This window comes from Triticum dicoccoides, chromosome 6A (genome assembly GCF_002162155.2).
Source record: "Triticum dicoccoides isolate Atlit2015 ecotype Zavitan chromosome 6A, WEW_v2.0, whole genome shotgun sequence".
In the NCBI taxonomy this organism is placed as follows: Eukaryota; Viridiplantae; Streptophyta; class Magnoliopsida; order Poales; family Poaceae; genus Triticum; species Triticum dicoccoides.
The window spans coordinates 338,743,569-338,763,792 of NC_041390.1; the positions used below are offsets into that span (position 1 = coordinate 338,743,569).

General features: G+C 46.2%; 1 protein-coding gene across 1 annotated transcript; it reads left to right on the plus strand.

Moving 5' to 3' along the window:
• Positions 1 to 11,858: 11,858 nt before the first annotated feature.
• Positions 11,859 to 13,761, plus strand: LOC119315855 (pyrophosphate--fructose 6-phosphate 1-phosphotransferase subunit beta 1-like). Its single transcript, XM_037590315.1, has 6 exons — positions 11,859 to 11,867; positions 12,000 to 12,106; positions 12,622 to 12,661; positions 13,145 to 13,276; positions 13,357 to 13,527; positions 13,631 to 13,761. The coding sequence occupies exons 1-6, from the start codon at positions 11,859 to 11,861 to the stop codon at positions 13,709 to 13,711; spliced, it is 540 nt and encodes a 179-aa protein (XP_037446212.1). The 3' UTR covers positions 13,712 to 13,761.
• The last annotated feature ends 6,463 nt before the right edge of the window (positions 13,762 to 20,224 follow it).

Consider the following 20,224-nt stretch of genomic DNA (forward strand, 5'->3'; position numbering starts at 1 on the left):
GATGAGAAATGGTTATGAGAAATGGATAGTATGGCTCTGGTATTACTTTCTCACAGGGAGTCGAGGAAGGATCTCTGACCTAGGTTGATGACACTACTACTACTTTACTTTATGTTACTCTTATCTTTTCTGATACTTCAAGATACTTGGAGCTACTTGAAGATGCTAGTCTTTGATAGGCTAGGCTTTCCCCTTCTATTCTGGCATTCTGCAGTTTAGTCCACATATACTACCCATTTCATTGACACCGATGCATATGTAGTGTAGATCCTTGCTTTCGAGTACTTTGGATGAGTACTCACGGTTGCTTTGCTCCCCCCTTTTCCCCCTTTTTCATTCTTCTCGAATGTCGCAACCAGATGGTGGAGCCCAGGATCCAGACGACCCCACCGACGACTACTACTACCTCGAGGGTGCCTACTACTACGTGGAGACCGCTGAAGACCAGGAGTAGCTAGGAGGATCCCACGTAGTAGGCCTTGCCTTTTCGATCGTTGTTGTATCTGTGCTAGCCTTCTTAAGGCAAACTTGTCTAACTTATGACTGTGCTTAGATATTGTTGCTTCCGCTGACTCTTGTGTATTCGAGCTTATGTATTTGAGTTCTCGAGGCCCCTGGCTTGTAATATAAAGCTTGTATTATTTTAATTTGTGTCTAGAGTTGTGTTGTAATATCTTCCCGTGAGTCCCTGATCTTGATCGTACACATTTGCGTGTATGATTACTTGGTATGTTGATGGGTACTTGGTATGTTGACTTTTGCGTAGACCTCCCGGCAACGGCGCCAGAAATCCTTCTTGCTACCTCTTTTAGCACTGCGTTGGTTTTCCCCGAAGAGGAAGGGATGATGCAGCAAAGTAGCATAAGTATTTCCCTCAGTTTTTGAGAACCAAGGTATCAATCCAGTAGGAGGCTACGTGCGAGTCCCTCGTACCTGCACAAAACAAATAAATCCTCGCAACCAACGCAAATAGGGGTTGTCAATCCCTATAGGGCCACTTACGAGAGTGAGATCTGATAGATATGATAAGATAATATTTTTGGTACTTTTATGATAAAGATGCAAAGTAAAATAAAGGCAAAGTAAATAGCAAATTAATAAGAGACGATTGATATGATAAGATAGACCCGGGGGCCATAGGTTTCACTACTGGCTTCTCTCGAGAGCATAAGTATTCTACAGTGGGTGAACAAATTACTGTTGAGCAATTGACAGAATTGAGCATGGTTATGAGAATATCTAGGTATGATCATGTATATAGGCATCACGTCCGAGACAAGTAGACCCACTCCCACCTGCATCTCCTACTATTACTCCACTCATATACCGCTATCCAGCATGCATCTAGAGTATCAAGTTAAAAACAGAGTAACACCTTAAGCAAGATGACATGATGTAGAGGGATAGACTCATGCAATATGAAGAAAACCCCATCTTGTTATCCTCGATGGCAACAAAACAATACGTGCCTTGCTACCCTTACTGTCACCGGGAAAGGACACCGCAAGATTGAACCCAAAGCTAAGCACTTCTCCCATTGCAAGAAAGATCAATCTAGTAGGCCAAACCAAACTGATAATTCAAAGAGACTTGCAAAGATAACCAATCATACATAAAAGAATTCAGAGAAGATACAAATATTATTCATAGATAGACTTGATCATAAATCCATAATTCATCGGTCTCAACAAACACACCGCAAAAAGAAGATTACATCGAATAGATCTCCACAAGAGAGGGGGAGAACATTGTATTGAGATCCAAAAGGAGAAGAAGCCATCTAGCTACTAACTATGGACCCGTAGGTCTCAAGTAATCTACTCACACTTCATCGGAGAGGCTATGGTGTTGATTTAGAAGCCCTCCGTGATCGATGCCCCCTCCGGCGGAGCTCCGGAACAGGCCCAAAGATGGGATCTCGTGGATACAGAAAGTTACGGCAGTGGAATTAGGGTTTTGGCTCCTGTTCTGATTGTTTTGGGGTACGTGGATATATATAGGAGGAAGAAGTACGTCGGTGGAGCAACAGGGGCCCCAAGAGGGTGGAGGGCGCGCCTGGGGGGTAGGCACGCCCCCTACCTCGTGGGCTCCTGTTAGCTGGCTGGACGTACGATCCAAGTCTCCTGAGTTGTATTCGGTGAGAAAATCACGTTCCCGAAGGTTTCATTCTGTTTGGACTCCGTTTGATATTCCTTTTCTTCGAAACCCTAAAACAGGCAAAAACAACAATTTTGGGCTGGGCCTCCGGTTAATAGGTTAGTCCCAAAAATAATATAAAAGTGGATAATAAAGCCCAATAATGTCCAAAACAGTAGATAATATAGCATGGAGCAATCAAAATTATAGATACATTGGAGACGTATCAATTGTTTCTATGGACTAAACCCTCTGGTTTATATAGACACCGGAGGGGCCTTGGGTTGTACGGAGTCAGTTCACAAAGGAAGGAATCTACATATACGAATGCCAAGCTTGCCATCCATGCAAAGGAGGGTCCCATCCGGACACGGGAAGAAGTCTTCTGTCTTGTATGTTCATAGCCCATTAGTCCGGCCCATGTTACATAGTCCGGACGTCCATGGACCCCTTAATCCAGGACTCCCTCAGTAGCCCCTGAACCAGGCTTCAATGACGATATGTCTGGCGCACAGATTGTCTTCTGCATTACAAGGCGGGTTCCTCCTCTAAATACTCCAAAACAGCCTTCGAACATAGAAAACGTGTCCGGCTCTACAAAATAAGTACCCCCCCCCCCACACACACGCAGAGAGTATAATATTTCACGAGTCCAATCTACCGACAAATTTTGTAGCGCGACATCACGTCGCTGCCCGGTCATTATTTCGAACCATTTTTTAGCCTCCCGCTCCATGTTTCAAGATGCAGTTTTATTAGCACGTCTTGTCGAAGGAGAGATCGTGTCCCCTTATTATGGGATTTTCATCAATATGGGCGTGGGTAATCCAACCGCCCCGTTGGCACGATTCCTTGGGAATAGGCTAGTTTTAAGGCTCATGAGGAGGCGTTCGATATTCATCTCCTTTAAAGGGGCACCGACCTGTCCTTCTCCTCCATGCCTACCTCTTCCTCAATTTTTCCAATCTCGAGCTCCAGCACCTAGGTTTCAACTTAATCACTCCAATCCTCCCAGTCATGTCCGGACCCAACCTTCAAGCCCGGTGGGTGGCCTCCTCTGTCATAGAGGAGGATATCTCGAAGCTCAGGGCGGTACGGTACCTAACTGCGGAAATCCTCCACAGGCTCCCTGCTAAGGGGCAGGTTATTCCTACACCCAGATCCGGCGAGAGGTTCGTATTTATCTCCCACTTCCTCTGGGGGCTAGGATTTGCTCTCCACCCCTTCATTCGTGGCCTCATGTTCTATTACGGGCTAGATTTTCACGATCTAGCTCCGGACTCCTTTCTTCACATCTCAGTGTTCATTGTCATGTGCGAGGCCTTTCTCCGTATTCCCCCACACTTCAACTTATGTCTTAAGACCTTTAATGTGAAGCCGAAGGTAGTCGACAGGGAGAAAGCGGAGTGTGGCGGTGCTATAGTGAGGAAGCTCGCCAATACTCCTTGTCCAAAGGGCTCCTTCGCAGAAACTTCCAACCTATGGTAGCGGGAGTAGTTTTACATCACTGAACCCCGCGTTACCAAGTGGGCATCTACACCTACTTCCGATCTGGCCCTCCATTACGACTCACATCATGGATTAATAAGGGGCTAGACTGGGGATCAATTGATGAAGTGCAGACCCTACAAAGCCGTATCCGAAGTCTCCTTGAAAAGGACACCGGCCTCATCAATGTGACCCAGGTAATGCTAGTCTGCCGGGTCCTGCCATGCCAGCGACGGCCTCTCCGCTTGTGGGAGTTCAATCCGGAAGGACCACGGACCCTTCAGCACTACTTCGTCACAACACATAGAGGGATGTGGAAGTTATTCTTCGGAACCCGAAAGCAGTGGCCGGATACAACCGAGGACATCGGCCTCGACTGCAACCATCTGGATACCTTGGTAAGCACTCGACTCCTGGACACAACTTAGTTGTTCATCCCCTATCAATATACTGAGAAACATATCTTCGACCAGCGATGTATAAAGAAAGCGGAACAAATTAGGTGTTCGGCCCCACTTCCCGAAGACTCGGCCGATCTTGTGTTAACAAGGATGCTGGCCCCGGCACCGTATCAAGTGCCGGCGAAGGAGGACAAACAGGAGAGCAAAAAGGCCAGGGGTGGTTCTCACTCTAAAGGTACACCGGACGCTATGTATGGGGAGACCAGAACTCCCTCTTATAAAGACAAAGGGGAAGAAGAAGTTGATATCCCTTCTCCCAATGGGAATAAAAGGACCACCTCTGAAGATTTGAAGGTAGAGGCTCCCAAGAGAGGGAAGATGTCCCTGTCAGACAGTTCGGGTTCGGAAGACGACATTGCCGCGCAATTCCTTCGCAAGGACAGGCCTTCACCGAATCTTAGGTGAACAAGGGTATTCTAGACATATCCCATTCCTTTCAGGTCACAAGGGTAACATCTTAAATATATGTTTGCAGTCCGGCCCGCAGTCTTCCTCAATAGTCCTCCTCCTCGGGTGACCTATTTCCAGATATGATGGAAAGCGAGACGCCTCTACATGCTTCCTCGCCCCATAGGACGGACGACTTCGAGGTGTCATCCCGGAGGGTCTCCCCCGATCATCAAGTGGCGCAAGGGGCAATGAAGGCAGCGCTCGAAGGTGATACTTCGGTCGTCCAAGGTCTGAGGTGTGCAGCCCCTACAGGGACCAACAATAAAGGCCCCGGACTATCTGGTTTACAACCAAAGATGACTCTAGGGTCGAGTAAACATATCCCTTCGAAGGAAGTTCATACTCCTGCAGCCGCTTCCAAGAGTCCGGAGGCGCCCGATACATTAATGTGCATCTTGCAGAATGCGTCGATCTCCGAGGAACATCGTACCTTAATGGGTATGGTAGTTAACAGAATTCTGTCCGCAATAAGCGGATTGAATGAAGCCTTCACGGACCTACTAAGAGGCTTTGAGGTATGCAATGTAATATCTTAACCGCTCTTTACATGCCAAATGTGCTTGTGTATAGATAGTAGTCCCTGAGACTCTGGTCGGCCTCCACAGGGAGGCGATCAGAGGATCAAAAAGATATGCTCAGGAAATGACATGATTAATTTGAAAACAGGCTGGTATGTCAACGGCGACTGCCCATGCCGCGGAAGTTGCAGATTTAAAGCAGAAACTTGAGTCAGCGGATGAGGACATTATTCTTATCAACAGGCGGCTCGTCGAAGCACAAGGTATGTTTTGAGGCCGTTGTCTTATGCATGTATACTAATATTAGCACGAAGCTAAAAATTATATATTGGGACATGCATAATTGCAGATGGTGCTACTGCGGTTGAGACCCTTCAGGCTGACCTTGCCCGGGCCAAGGAGCAAGCCAGAGCGAGCAATGCGGCTGTCAAGAAAGTAGCTGCTGAGTTAAAGGACGAACAATCCGCTCGGCGCTAGTGCGAGGAGAGAATATCTAACATAGCGCGAGAGCTGAAGGATGCCACAAGCCAATGCGAATCACTCGAGAAGGATAACAAAGCCAAGGCAGCCGAACTCAACAAGGCTTTACAAGAGGCGCGAGAGGCACGGTCCGAGTCTAGAGCGGCTCGGGAGGAGATTCGGCAAGCTGGAGAGATAGCGGCTGGTAAGCCATTTCTATTACAGACTAAATTCGGCGACCCGAAGTATGCCCTGCTTGATCAATTGTGGAGTTCTCTAGACTCATTCTTGGACCTGCCGAAGAGTGTCGCCGATGTGGCGCAGTTTTATCAACCGCAAGACGGATGTGTAGTGGAGAAGCTTTTCTGGTCACAATTCAACGTGCCATAGCGTCCATCGCTAAACAAAAAAATGGCCCAGTGGGCCGAGCTCCACAAGGTGTCCGGAGCTGCCATGAAGGAAGTCATGGTCCGGCTTTGGCCAACTGAGCCAATTCCGAACAGTTATTTTGGTTTGGTGCTGCGACTTGTAGATGCGGTGTCGCGTATCGGTGCCGTAAAACGGTCGGCGTGCATTGAAGGTGCACGAATGGCCTTTGCCCGCGTCAAGACATACTGGGCAAAAATGAAGGCCGCCGATGTTGCAGCAAACAGTCCACCCGAGGGCAAGGACCATCGCATGCTGGAGCATTATTTTGAAGATGTCCTAGAGGGTGCCCGCTTGATAGAGGGTGAGTGCTCGAAGAATATTATGTTCGAGTGAATGTATCAGACTTGTGATAACAATATTATGATATATTAAGGATGTGTTATATTTATGCCTTTTGCCTAAAAGGCATTTCCTCCTGTGCGGCCGTTTTTTATAATCTGAAGGTTTGCCAGTCGTCCGCTTCAGCCCCCTCGCATATAATGCGGGTGTGTTTGGAATAGCAACTGACTACACTTGACCCAACGTCTTGGTCCGTGAAGGAGGTGTCAGTGCAGCGAACTAGGCAATCGTACTATAGGGCTTTAATACCTTCACTTAGCCATAGGAGTTTGACAGTGGGTCTACGATATAGCCCCTTATATGTACACGGTTATCCGAATATGGCTGCGCTACATAGGTGACCGGGAAACGGTCCTTTGTGCTATATGGAAGAAATCACAAAAGATTTTAATTAGTCGCCGAGTGGTTGACCAGCTCTCGCCGCATCATGACAGTCTGTTTTTGGCTTTCTCTACTGAGGTGCTTAACCAGGTGAACCGGAAACACAATCGCAGTAGTTCTCCCTTTACTACCCTAGCCGATAGAGCGGAACGTAAGGTAGTAAGCACAGGAGCTGGGCAACCCAACTATTGACCAAAGACATGATTCGGGGCTGATGCATATAATGCCAAAACTCGTGACGCCGAAGTATGTTGTAGAGTTGTTCGGACTTGTTGGCAATTTAATATGTTGCCGTATCGAGCCCCTGGCGATTAGTGCCGAGGTGTGTATGTGAAACCACCGAAAAGGTAAAATACAATTCTATAAGGAAAAAATAAATATTGAAGACGGATTATGTCCACTGGAATCTGATTGATACGTTGAGCGCAATCTTACAGATTATAACACCTCTACCCAGGTCATTTTACATGCCAGGGATCGAAGGCTGAGGAAAAAGGTTATATCCAGGTTTTAAATAGAGTGTTTGGTCTACAAAAAATCTTTTGGACCTCCTGTCGCACGTCTGCGCTGCCTTTTCCTTAGCGAAGAGGATTCCTTAAAAGGAGCAATCTTTGGTTGCCTGGACGAAACTGGGCTCCAAAATAGTCCTTGCAGGTCCATAGGACTTACATGTTTTTATTCATCTATGACAAAAGATAATTAATAGTTTAAAAAGAAGGGAGAAAAGTTGTAGGAAGAAGAACCGTGCTGTAGGTCTGCCCGCATTGTGCCTCCTCCGATGGCCAAGGTATTTTAAGTGCATAATTATGCATGTGCGAGGTGAACTTCGCGGGCATATGCGGCGAGCAACGGAGGCAGAACTGCTAATCCAGCTCGAAAATTGACCGGCCTTGTGTAGTAGAGGCTGGTGGCTTAATGGCCGATAAGGTATGCGATTTAACCAGTCCGCTTTGTACTTCGGCTGTGATGGTTGTGGTATACTTATCAGAATGGAGGGGTTGTTCTGTTTTTCGAGTGATCGTTATGACGCCGCGTGGACCGGGCATCTTAATCTTTATATAGGCGTAGTGTGGGACTGCATTGAAACGAGCGAACGCGGTCCACCCAAGCAGTGCATGGTATCCACTGCAGAATGGAACAATATCGAAGATCAAGGCTTCGCTTCGGAAGTTTTCCGGCGAACCGAAGACGACTTCCAGTGTGATTGAGCCCGTATAGTGAGCTTCTTCGGCAGGTATTATAATGTTAAAGGTACTTGTGGTGGGATGGATCCTTGAGGATCAATGTCCATTTTGCGAATAGTGTCTCGATAGAGCAAATTAAGGCTACTACCGCCATCCAAAAGGACTCGTGTGAGATGGAATCATCAATGATTGGGTCGAGGACCAAAGCTGTCAAACCCTTCTGACACATACCTGTTGGGTGATCATTGCGATCAATAGTGATCGGATAGGCTGTCATGGGTTAAATTTGGTACGATCGGCTTTATGGCGTAGTCGTCTCGCAGTACGCGCTTGCGCTCCTTCATAGGGATATGTGTCACAGATGTCATGTTTACTGTTTTTACTTCATGGGGAAATTGCTTTTGCCCCTCGGTGTTTGGCTGACGAGTATCCTCGTCTTCGCTGTCACTAGGCGGCCCCTTTCCTTTGTGTTCGACGTTGAGCTTCCCTTCTTGTTTGAAAAAACCAACAATTTCTGTTGGTATGGTTGGCGGGTTTGTCAGGGTTGCCATGAATTTCATAGGGCCGATCTAGTATCCTGTGTAAACTGGATGGGCCATCTTTGTTTGCCTTGAATGGCTTCTTCTGTTGACCAGATTTGGAAGCACTGAATCCGGCATTGACCGTCATGTCTTGGGTTCCTACATTATTGTTTCGACGCTTGTTTTTATTGTGTCAAGGCTTGCCATTGCCGTCCCTAACCTCAGAGGTGCCAGGATCGCTGGTGCTATTGTTCGGCGGGCCAGCCAACTGTCTTCTCCCGCGCAGAAGCAGGTCATCAGTGTGGTAAGAGCTGCCATAGACTTTGGTTTTTCTTGGCCGAGGTGACGGGCAAGCCATTCATCTCGGACGCTATGTTTATAAGCCGCTAGGACTTCGGCATTGGGACAGTCGACGGTTTGGTCTTTTTAATTAAGAACCTAGTCCAGAGCTTCTTGGCTGACTCTTCGACTGCTGGATGATATGGCTGATGTCACCGGCATCTGGAGGCCGGACATATGTACCTTGGAAATTGTCGTGAAAGGCGTCTTCCAGGTCTTCCTAGTTGCCAATAGATTTTTCTGAGAGGCTGTTTAGCCAGTGCTGGGCTGGTTCCTTTAGTTTTAGTGGGAGATATTTATGGCATGAAGATCATCACCACGGGCCATATGAATATGGAGAAGAAAATCCTCAATCTATACCGCGGGATCTGTTGTTCCATCATATGATTCGATATTCATAGGTTTGAACCCTTCTGAGAATTCATGCTCCATTACTTCATCAGTGAAGTAGAGGGGGTGTGCGGCGCCTCTATATTGGGCCAAGTCGCGACGTAGCTTGGATGCTTGTCACGTCCGGCTAGATAACTATCGTCGCGCGTCGGTGCACGCCCCCGCGATCCATAGATCGATCTGGTCTGACCTGCTCTGTTGTCCAAGTCTTGTCGCAGGTCATATGTATACCCCCGAGCTGTTACATCTCTACCTTTACAGCGAGGTAGTATGGGTTGGTGTTCGGCTTGAGTTGTTGTTTTGTCCCGTACATGAGGTGGTCGGTCAACCGCATTATGTGCTGATGGTGCGGGCTCGAGGGCCTCGTCGTTAAATTGGGGTAGCAGTTTACGCTTCGGGTAACTTTTGGTTGGGTATTCGAGGCCGTATTCCTCGGCTGCCAGGACATTGGTCCACCTGTCATTGAGCAGATCTTGATCGGCTTGAAGCTGCTGCTGATTCTTTTTTAGGCTCCTTGTAGTGGCAATTAGCCAGTGCTTAAAGCGCTCCTACTCGAGAGGTTCCTCAGGCACGATAAAATCCTCATTGCTGAGGCTCACCTCATTCTCGGAGAGAGGAAGATAATTGATGTCCTCCGAGTCTTCGTTTTCAGCTTGTTCATCGGGGCTAACTTGCCCATCTTCCCCGTCGGCTTGTCGGGTTCTTCTTTGTCTTCTGGACCCTCCGGAGTATTGTTGTCTCCTATGCCGGTATTGCTGTCTTTCGCACGGCGTGATTTAGAGCGGCGCCGCTAACATCGGTGCTTTGGCTGTATCTCTGGAGGCTTATCCTCGAACGGATCTTCTTTATCATCATCGCTACCCTATTTGGGTGTGTCCACCATGTACATGTCATACAAAGAGGTGGTCATCCAGCGTCTGGTAAACGGCGGGTTTTCGGCCTGCTCCTCGCCAGCATCGTCTTCCATACCGTCGATGTCTTCGGAGCCGTAGTCGAGCGTGTCAGTTAAGTCCTCGATAGTGGCTATGAAGTGGGTGGTGGGTCGGACGTAAAATACCCTACTCTCAGCCCCTAGTCCAGGCTGGGCGTAGTTCGGACATTGCTCCTCTGTAATGATGAGGGATCGCATCAAGTCCAGAACCTTGCTTAAAGGTGAGGTTTGGCCAGGGAGAAGGAAATCCGTGGAGTACGGCGGGAAGGAAACTCCTTGGCTGAGCTCACACGATGCTGACTCCGAGGGTTCGGAGCCAGTGTCCGGAGAAGAGTCTGGCTCCATGACGGTTGCCAGCGACACTACTTCCTCCGGCTTTACCGTATTGGGCTTAGTAGCCGCAAATAGTCCAGCAGGCTCAATAATCTCGTCTTTGGACATGGCGACGCGCTCCGGATCTAAAGCCAGAGCGGAGGTTGGGGTCATGAACCCTTGGAAGATCAAGTCTCCTCGGATATCAGCGACATAGTCCAGATTTCCAAAACTAGTCTGGTGACTTGGGGCGTAGCTGTCCATCTGCTCTAGATGGCCAGAGTTGGCCTGCAGTGAGAAGCCGCCGAATACAAAGATCTGGCCGGGGAGGAAAACGTCCCCTAGGGCAGCATTATGTAGTTGACTGATGGAGCCATCGAACCTTCTAATGACAACACAACAGAACTCTCACTGAAAACACCAATGTCGGTGTCAAAACCGGCGAATCTCGGGTAGGCGGTCCAGAACTATGCGTGTAACACTACTAGAAAAATGCTTATACGTAGAAGTTTACCAATAGCGCCTGTTTAGGACCCCACGCTACTGGTAAATACGCTACTGGTAGCGCTTGGTACAAAACGCGCTGCTAGTATTACTTAGCAGCAGCGTGGGGTTTTTTTGGGCAGCACTACTAGTAAGTGTGCCACACCACACACCCAGATTAATACATAGTAGCAACATGGGTTATCAACCCAGTGCTACTGCTAAAGACATAGCTGTAGCATCTGGTGTGCAAAACAAACTACTGCTATTTCTTCAGCGTGTAAACTAGTGGACCCATCCGTCTATCTTGCACCACTCGGAGAAAATCCCCCTCTTCTCTCTCTCTCGGCTGCGCCCAAAGCATTGCCGGGATCCACCGCAACCAGCAACGGTGAGGTGAGAGGTGGCCGGATCCAGCACAGGTTGGTCTCTCCCCTCCTTCTTTGCCCACCCTCTCCTCCTCACCTCATCTTGACTTCTTTTTTCTGCAGGTCGCCATGGGGCAGACAGCAATGACGACAGGAGTGGCGCACATCCGTGGGGTAGGCCGCCGCCATGGAGATGGAGCTCCTTCTCCCCACGACGTAGAGGCCCCATGGAGCCTCCCTCCTTCCCCGGTGACTTCTTCTCAGGCCCCACCCCTACCTCTGCCCTCCTCTCCTCTGCTTTGAGCCATGCCATGTTCTGTTTCAGATCCATCCACCCATGGATGATATATGATAAATTAGCTTGGTAGACAGTTAGTGGTCCAGGGTCCAAGTTTATGCATTTCTATCATGTAACTTATCTGCATTTTGTACTTCAGGCTTCAGTTCTAGCAACCATTTTGCATCGATGGATATTGTAAGTCATGTACAGCTTTGTTTTTTTGTCGTAGATACCTTACAATTTGCTTTAGGCTATTTCCTTCATTAAAGCATGTACCAACAATTCTAAAGCTTGTTACTCTGATGATGCATTATAATTAAGTATGTATAACCTTTTCAATCGGGGGAATTTGATATGATCTGAAGTGGAAGGGACAAGATTGAAACTCCATGGCAGGTGTGTGTTTTGAGTGCCTATATGCAAATGCGTTCTGGATCTTTCCATGCCCTTTCTGGATTTGATGCTGCCTTGACTAACCAGTACTTCACTAGTTTTATCTTTATTTGTAACTCTGTTTGATATTTTTGTAGTTCCAGCAAGCTGAAGATACAGTCGACAGACTTGATTTGGATGGACTTGTTGTCATCGGTGGTGATGATTCAAACACTAACACATGCCTCCTCGGTGAATACTTCAGGTTGGCTGCTAAAACGACAACTCACTCTTGTGCTCACCTAAAGGACTTCTTGGTTGATGTTAATGTCTGAAGCTTTACACTGTTAAATCCTTTTATTTTGGTTTTACAATGGTGTATCTTCTAATTTAGATTTTTTATGTATTCTATCTTGGAATTATTTTATCACAAGTAAATGCTCAATCTGGATTTCAGCCTTTCTGTGTCATATTGATAGTTACTCCTGCCTTCTGTAAATTGTAAGCCATATTCTGAGTGGCCACAAAGATTAAGAAGCTTATAAAACCAAGAGACATATAAGAGCAAATGACAATGGTACCTATTATACGTAAATACACTGGAAACATATTAAGTATTTGTTTGTGAGAGTAGTACATATAAATGCAGGAGAGAGAAGCTGGGTGATAAATAAGGGCAAAGATGATTCTAAGTCAAGTTTTTTGTATCCTAGGGGAAGGAACTTGAAGACTCATGTTATTGGTTGCCCAAAGACTATTGATGAAGATCTGAAATGCAAGGAGGTCCCAAACAAGCTTTGAATTTGACACTGCTTGCAAGGTCTTGGGTTTTTGCCCTTAGGCATCAATTACCTAGTTGTCTGTTAGTGTAGTCTAGTTTGCAGGGATTCAGCTTGTACGGAAACACTCATATTGCACCGATACAGCGACAAAGTATGTATGGATTAGATATAAAGCACACTGCGTTGACTATTTGATAATGGGAAGATATAAATGACTAAATGTCAAGCACATACTATTCTTAACATCTTGGGGGCATGAGCAAAATAGTGAAAGAACATTAACTAAATTAGAAATCACTAATCAGTAAACTACTTTCTACGATAACATTTGAACAAATCAGTTGTGTCATCTTCAGTTGAAGGGGGTTTGACCTAGAACTATGTGGTTTGAAAACCGAAATATCTCAATGCTTCCTGATTTTGCATCCCATGCTCAACGTTTGTCGAATATATTCTAAGATTAAGTGTCTAGAACTACAAGACACATTTTGTTTATTTTTTTAATGCCGTCATTTGTGAAGGTTGCTAGGAAGAAGGAAACACTCAAGAATGTCACAGACTACATTACCGATGTTGTTTGCAAACGTGCAGAACTTGTTTACAACTATGGAGTTGTCCTAATACCGGAAGGCTTGATTGATTTCATCCTAGAGGTTTGACAATCTTTGTGCTTTCTCCAACTTTATGTATTGTTTTTGACTGTGTTACTGATACCATTCTTTCTCTTCTCCAGATTCAAAAACTCATTGCAGAATTGAATGAAATTTTGGCACATGATGTTGTTGACGAGGCAGGGGCTTGGAAAAGCAAGCTTGAACCAGCATCTAGGGAGTTGTTTGACTTCTTGCCCAAAACCATTCAGGAGCAGCTTTTTCTTGAAAGAGATCCCCATGGCAATGTTCAGGTAAAAACATGGAAATTTGTTGAACCACCTTAATTTGTTTATTTCTCTGAAATTGCCTTTTTATATCAAAAACATAGCTGACTGGTCTGAAATTCTGTTGTAGGTTGCGAAAATTGAAACTGAGAAAATTCTTATTGCCATGGTTGAAACTGAATTGGAGAAGAGAAGAGCGGCGGGGAAGTAATCTGCACATTTCAGAGGCCAGTCTCTAGATGCTGGTTGTGTGTGTGTGTGTGTATTAATTATCTATATCAGATATGTATGATTGCATGTACACATAAAATGTACGTATTATTAAATGCATGTATGTTAGTACTATGAAATGTATGTCTAAACTGGAATAGGTAGATTTTTTAAAAATCCTAATTAGTTACTAGTAGCATGGGTGTATCAAATATGTGCTACCACTATTCCATTAGTAGTGGCGTTGGTGTGAACTAGTAGTAGCGTAGGGCACCGACGCTACTGGTATGTCTGGTTACCAGTAGCGTGGGGTAAAACACGCGCTACTACTAAAAAATAGTTGTAGCGCCGTAGCAGTAGCACGGGAACCCACGCTACTGGTATGCAAAAAACCCACGTTACTGGTAATTTTTTTCTTGGTAGTTAAGGTCAATGGTAACAAGAGACGGGGACAGGATGTTTACCCAGGTTTGGGCCCACTTGATAGAGGTAATACCCTACTTTCAGCTTGATTGATCTTGATGAATATGAGGATTACAAGAGTTGATCTACCACGAGATCATAATTGCTAAACCCTAGAAGTCTAGCCTATATGGTTGTGATTAGGATTGCCTCTGCGGACTAAAACCTTCGGTTTATATAGACACCAGAGGGGCCTAGGGTTGTACAGAGTCGGTTTACAAAGGAAGGAATCTACATGTCCGAAAGCCAAGCTTGCCATCCACACAATGGAGAGTCCCATCCGGACACGGGAAGAAGTCTTTTGTCTTGTATCTTGATAGCCCATTAGTCCAACCCATTTTACATAGTACGGACGTCTGTGGACCCCTTAATCCAGGACTCCCTCACTAACCCTCCTCTAAAATCCATGGAGTCCCAAATCTACATGATCGGCGGTGAGAACAAGGTTAGAACCATCACTAGTGATGAGTTCGATGTCATCTACACCCATTCTTCCATGACGGTGAAAGGATGCATTGCTCGCTTAACGCATGTTTGAAAAGTTAGATGGTGATGAGTGGGTCGCTGGGCTAGATGTTGAGTACACCATAGTCCTGGGAAAAGAGAAGAATCAAAAGGAGGAGGAGAAGAAGAAGCCCGCCATGATCCAGGTTTGCGTCCGTAACTTGTGCTTGGTCTACCACATATGCCATGCCAACGTTAAGTGTGAGGATTTTAAGAACTTCCTCGCGGACGATAGAGTCAAATTCGTTACTGTAGACTTTCATAATGACAAGGAAGTCCTGGGTCGGATAAACCTTGTTGTAGGTTAGCCCTTCGACCTCTAAAAGAATAAGTTGGTGTCCTTCCGTTAGCCTTCAATGCTGACCCTGGGAGGAGCCATGATTAATCCTTCATATGGTAAACTGACGAAAGCTCACCACAAGTTTCATCTTGCATGGGAGTGGAATGAAGTAGATAAAGCCCACATCTAGTACGCTGAAATGGATGCCTACCTTTGTTTCAATGTATACAAGGGTTGGATGAAGAGCGAGAGCCTAGTGTGCGGTTCAAGCAAAGAAGTATTGGCCAAGAGGAAGAGGCACAAGGACGAAGTCGAGGACGTGGACGAGGAGTCCGAGTAATGTGGCAGTGTCGTTGCTCATGGTGGTTCTAATGCAGTGTCTACCGGATTAGTTGCTTAGTGTAATTTCAGGAAAGCTATGTGATAACCCACAAGTATAGGGGATCGCAACAGTTTTCGAGGGGAGAGTATTCAACCCAAATTTATTGATTCGACACAAGGGCAGCCAAAGAATATTCTCAAGTATTAGCAGCTGAGTTGTAAATTGAACCACACCTGGAAACTTAATATTTGCAGCAAGGTATTTAGTAGCAAAGTAATATGATAGTAGTGGTAATGGTGGCAAAAGGTAATGGTAGAAAAATTAATATTTTTCGATTTTATAGTGATGGTAACAGTAGCAGCGGAAAAGTAAATAAGAGAAGAACAATATATGGAAAGCTCATAGCCATTGGATTGGTGATGGAGAATTATGCCGGATGCGATCGATCATGTAACAGTCATAACATAGGGTGACACAGAACTAGCTCCAGTTCAATGTAATGTAGGCACGCATTCCGAATATAGTCATACGTGCTTATGGAAAAGGACTTGCATGACATCTTTTGTCCTACCCTCCCGTGGCAGTGGGGTCCTAATGGAAACTAAGGGCTATTAAGGCCTCCTTTTAATAGAGTACCAGACCAAAGCATTAACACATAGTGAATACATGAACTCCTCAAACTACGGTCATCATCGGTAAGTATCCCGATTATTGTCACTTCGGGGTTAATGGATCATAACACATAATAGGTGACTATAGAGTTGCAAGATAGGATCAAGAACTCTCATATATTGATGAAAACATAATAGGTTCAGATTTGAAATCATGGCACTCGGGCCCTAGTGACAATCATTAAGTATAGCAAAGTCATAGCAACATCAATCTCAAAACATAGTGGATACTAGGGATCAAACCTTAACAAAACTAACTCGATTACATGATAAATCTCATCCAACCCATCACCTCCAACAAGCCTAAGATGGAATTACTCATGCACGGCGGTGAGCATCAGGAAATTGGTGATGCAGGAAGGTTGATGATGACGATGGCGATGGATTCCCCTCACCGGAGCCCCGAACAGACTCCAGATCAGCCCTCCCGAGAGAGTTTTGGGCTGGGCGGCGGCTCCGTATCGTAAAATGTGATGAATCCTTCTTTCTGATTTTTTTCTCCCCGAAAGTGAATATATGGAGTTAGGTTGACGTCGGTGGAGCATCAGAGGGCCCACGAGGCAGGTGGCGCACCCCCACCCTCGTGGACAGGTGGTGGGCCCCCTGACGTGGATCTTGCTTCCAATATTTTTTATATATTCCAAAATAATTTTCCATTGATTTTCAGGTCATTCTGAGAACTTTTATTTCTGCACAAAAATAAGACCATGGCAATTCTGCTGAAAACAGCATCAGTCCGGGTTAGTTCCATTCAAGTCATTCAAGTTAGAGTCCAAAACAAGGGCAAAAGTGTTTGGAAAAGTAGATACAACGGAGACGTATCAACTCCCCCAAGCTTAAACCTTTGCTTGTCCTCAAGCAATTCAGTTGATAAACTGAAAGTGATAAAGAAATCTTTTTACAAACTATGTTTGCTCTTGTTGTTGTAAATATGTAAAGCCAGCATTCAGGTTTTCAACAAAGATTATGAACTAACCATATTCACAATAACATTTAGGTATCATGTTTACTCATATCAATGGCATAATCAACTAGCGAGCAATAATAGTAAATCTCGGATGACAACGCTTTCTCAAAATAATCGTGATATGATATGACAAGATGGTATCTCGCTAGCCCTTTTTGAGATCGCAAAACATAAATGCAGAGCACCTTTAAAGATCAAGGACTGACTAGACATTGTAATTCATGGTAAAAGAGATCCAGTCAAGTCATACTCAATGTAAACTAACAGTAATGGATGCAAATGACAACGATGCTCTCCAACTGGTGCTTTTTAATAAGAGGATGATGACTCAACATAAAAGGTAAATAGAGGCCCTTCGTAGAGGGAAGCAGGGATTTGTAGAGGTGCCAGAGCTCGATTTTGAAATAGATGTGAATAATATTTTGAGCGGTATACTTTCCTTGTCAACATAACAACCGAGAGATCTCGATATCTTCCATTCTACACACATTATAGGCGGTTCCCAAACAAAATGGTAAAGTTTATACTCCCCTCCACCAACAATCATCAATCCATGGCGTGCTCGAGACAACGAGTGCCTCCAACTAACAAGAGTCCCGGGGGAGTTTCGTTTGCAGTTATTTTGATTTGATTTGCATAAAGCATGGGACTGGGCATCTCGGTGACCAGCCATTTTCTCGTGAGTGAGGAGCGGAGTCCACTCCTCTTGAGAATAACCCACCTAGCATGGAAGATACAGATAGCCCTAGTTGAGACATGAGCTATTCGAGCATACAAAACAGAATGTTTATTTGAAGGTTTAGATTTTGGCACATACAAATTTACTTGGAAAGGAAGGTAGATACCGTATATAGGTAGGTATGGTGGACTCATATGGAACAACTTTAGGGTTTATGGAATTGGATGCACAAGCAGTATTCCTGCTTAGTACAAGTGAAGGCTAGCAAAAGACTGAGAAGCAACCAGCTAGAGAGCGACAACAATCATGAACCTGCATTAAAATTAATCAACACCGAATGCAAGCATGAGTAGGATATAATGCACCATGAACATAAATATCATAGAGGCTATGTTGATTTTTTTCCAACTACATGCGTGAACATGTGCCAAGTCAAGCCACTCAAATCGTTCAAAAGAGGATACCACCCTATCATACCACATCACAACCATTTTAATAGCATGTTGGCACGCAAGGTGTCAGTGTCAAAACCGGCGGATCTTGGGTAGGGGGTCCCGAACTGTGCGTCTAGGCCGGATGGTAACAGGAGACAAGGGACACAATGTTTTACCCAGGTTCGGGCCATCTTGATTGAGGTAAAACCCTACGTCCTGCTTGATTAATATTGATGGTATGGGTAGTACAAGAGTAGATCTACCACGAGATCAAGGAGGCTAAACCCTAGAAGCTAGCCTATGGTATGATTGTTGTATGACGAAGTTGTCTTACGGACTAAAACCCTCCGGTTTATATAGACACCAAAGAGGGTTAGGGTTACACAAAGTGGGTTACAATGGTAGGAGATCTTGAATATCTGCATTGCCAAGCTTGCCTTCCACGCCAAGTAAAGTCCCACCCGGACACGGGACGGAGTCTTCAATCTTGTATCTTCATAGTCCTGGAGTTCGGCTGAATGTATAGTTCGGCTACCCGAACACCCCCTAATCCAGGACTCCCTCAGTAGCCCCTGAACCAGGTTTCAATGACGACGAGTCCGGCGTGCAAATTGTCTTCGGCATTGCAACGCGGGTTCCTCCTCCAAATTCTTCATAAAAGTTTGTAAACACCAATAGTAGTGTCCGGCTCTGCAAAATAAGCTTCCATGTATTGCCATAGAGAGAATAATATTAACACAAATCTAATCTGCTGACGTATTCCGCAGCGTGACATCACACTACGGCCAAGCCTTTATTCGAATCGTTTTCACTTCTCCACCTCAGCGTGTTTTGCGAGGCAGTTTCCTTGGCATGTCTTGTCAAAGCAGAGATCGTGTCCCCTTTGTTTATGGGATTCTCGTTAATACGGACGTGGGTAACCCAACCGCGCCACTTATCACAGCGCTTGGGAGGCAAGCGAGTTTTACTAGGCTTGTGGGGACGCATAATCACATCCGCCCATATAAGGGGATAAGGATCCACCTTTTTACCTACGCCTTCTTCCTCCTTTGCCTATCCATCTTCTGCGCACCCGAGCTCCAGTGCCCAAGCCCGCACTTCCTACCTCAACCCTCTCCAACAATGTCCGGAGCGGGAGGCAAGTGGATGGTCTCCTCCGTCACGGAGGGCCATGTCAAAAGGTTAAGGAAGGCCGGATACTTGTCCAAAGACATCGCGCACCGGCTTCCTGAGGAGGGGCAGCTTCTCCCCACCCCAAGGCCCCATGAGAGGGTAGTATTTCTTCCCCACTTCCTCCACGGACTGGGTTTTCCTCTCCACCCATTTGTCCGCGGGCTCATGTTCTACTATGGCCTAGATTTCCACGATCTGGCCCCGAACTTCATCCTCAATATCTCGGCGTTTATCATCGTGTGCGAGGCTTTCCTCTGCATTGGCCCCCATTTCGGCCTCTGGCTCAAGACCTTCAACGTCAAGCCAAAGGTGGTGCGCGACAACCAGGCGGAGTGCGGACGTGCCATGACAGGCAAAATTGCCAACGTCCTATGGCTCGAGGGCTCCTTTGTGGACACCTTGAAGGGGTGGCAATCAGGGTGGTTTTACATCACCGAGCCACGCGATCCGAAGTGGATCGCAACCCCTAAATTCCGATCCGAACCCCCTACGCGGCTCACGTCCTGGAAGGAGACGAGCTTGTCGTGGGGCGACGAAGAAGAGTTGACTGGACTGCAAAAATGCATCCAGTCCCTAGTGAACAAGCAGCTCAAGCTTGTCAACGTAATCCAGGTCATGCTCGTCCGTCGGATCCTTCCGTGTCAAGAACGGGACTTCAATTTGTGGGAGTTCAACCCGGTGCAGCACCGAACTATGAGCAGGCTCTTCGACACGACGTACGAAGATGTCTGGAGGGGGCTAACCAAAGGCGTCGAGGCTCCCACATCCGCCTCCGAAGACCGCGGATTCAGCTCGTAGCGTCCTGCTGGCAAGGTAAGATATTTCCATCCTTTACAGGACGTTAAGTTTTTTGATAGTTTGACTCTATGCGGGATCTAAACTCCCTCACCTTTAACAGGATTGGCGGGAGAAGTCCGGGCAGATTAACTGTCCGGCTCCCTTGCCCGAAGACCTAGCCCCTGCTCTCCTAGAGAAGCTGCTGGTTCCGGCACCTTATGTGGTGCCGGAGAAGAAGGCCAAGA

Coding starts and splice junctions, on each gene's coding strand:
- LOC119315855 (XM_037590315.1), top strand. Junction 12,107..12,621: donor CTCCTCGGTGAATACTTCAG/GTTGGCTGCTAA, acceptor CTGAAATGCAAG/GAGGTCCCAAACAAGCTTTG. Junction 13,528..13,630: donor ATCCCCATGGCAATGTTCAG/GTAAAAACATGG, acceptor ATTCTGTTGTAG/GTTGCGAAAATTGAAACTGA.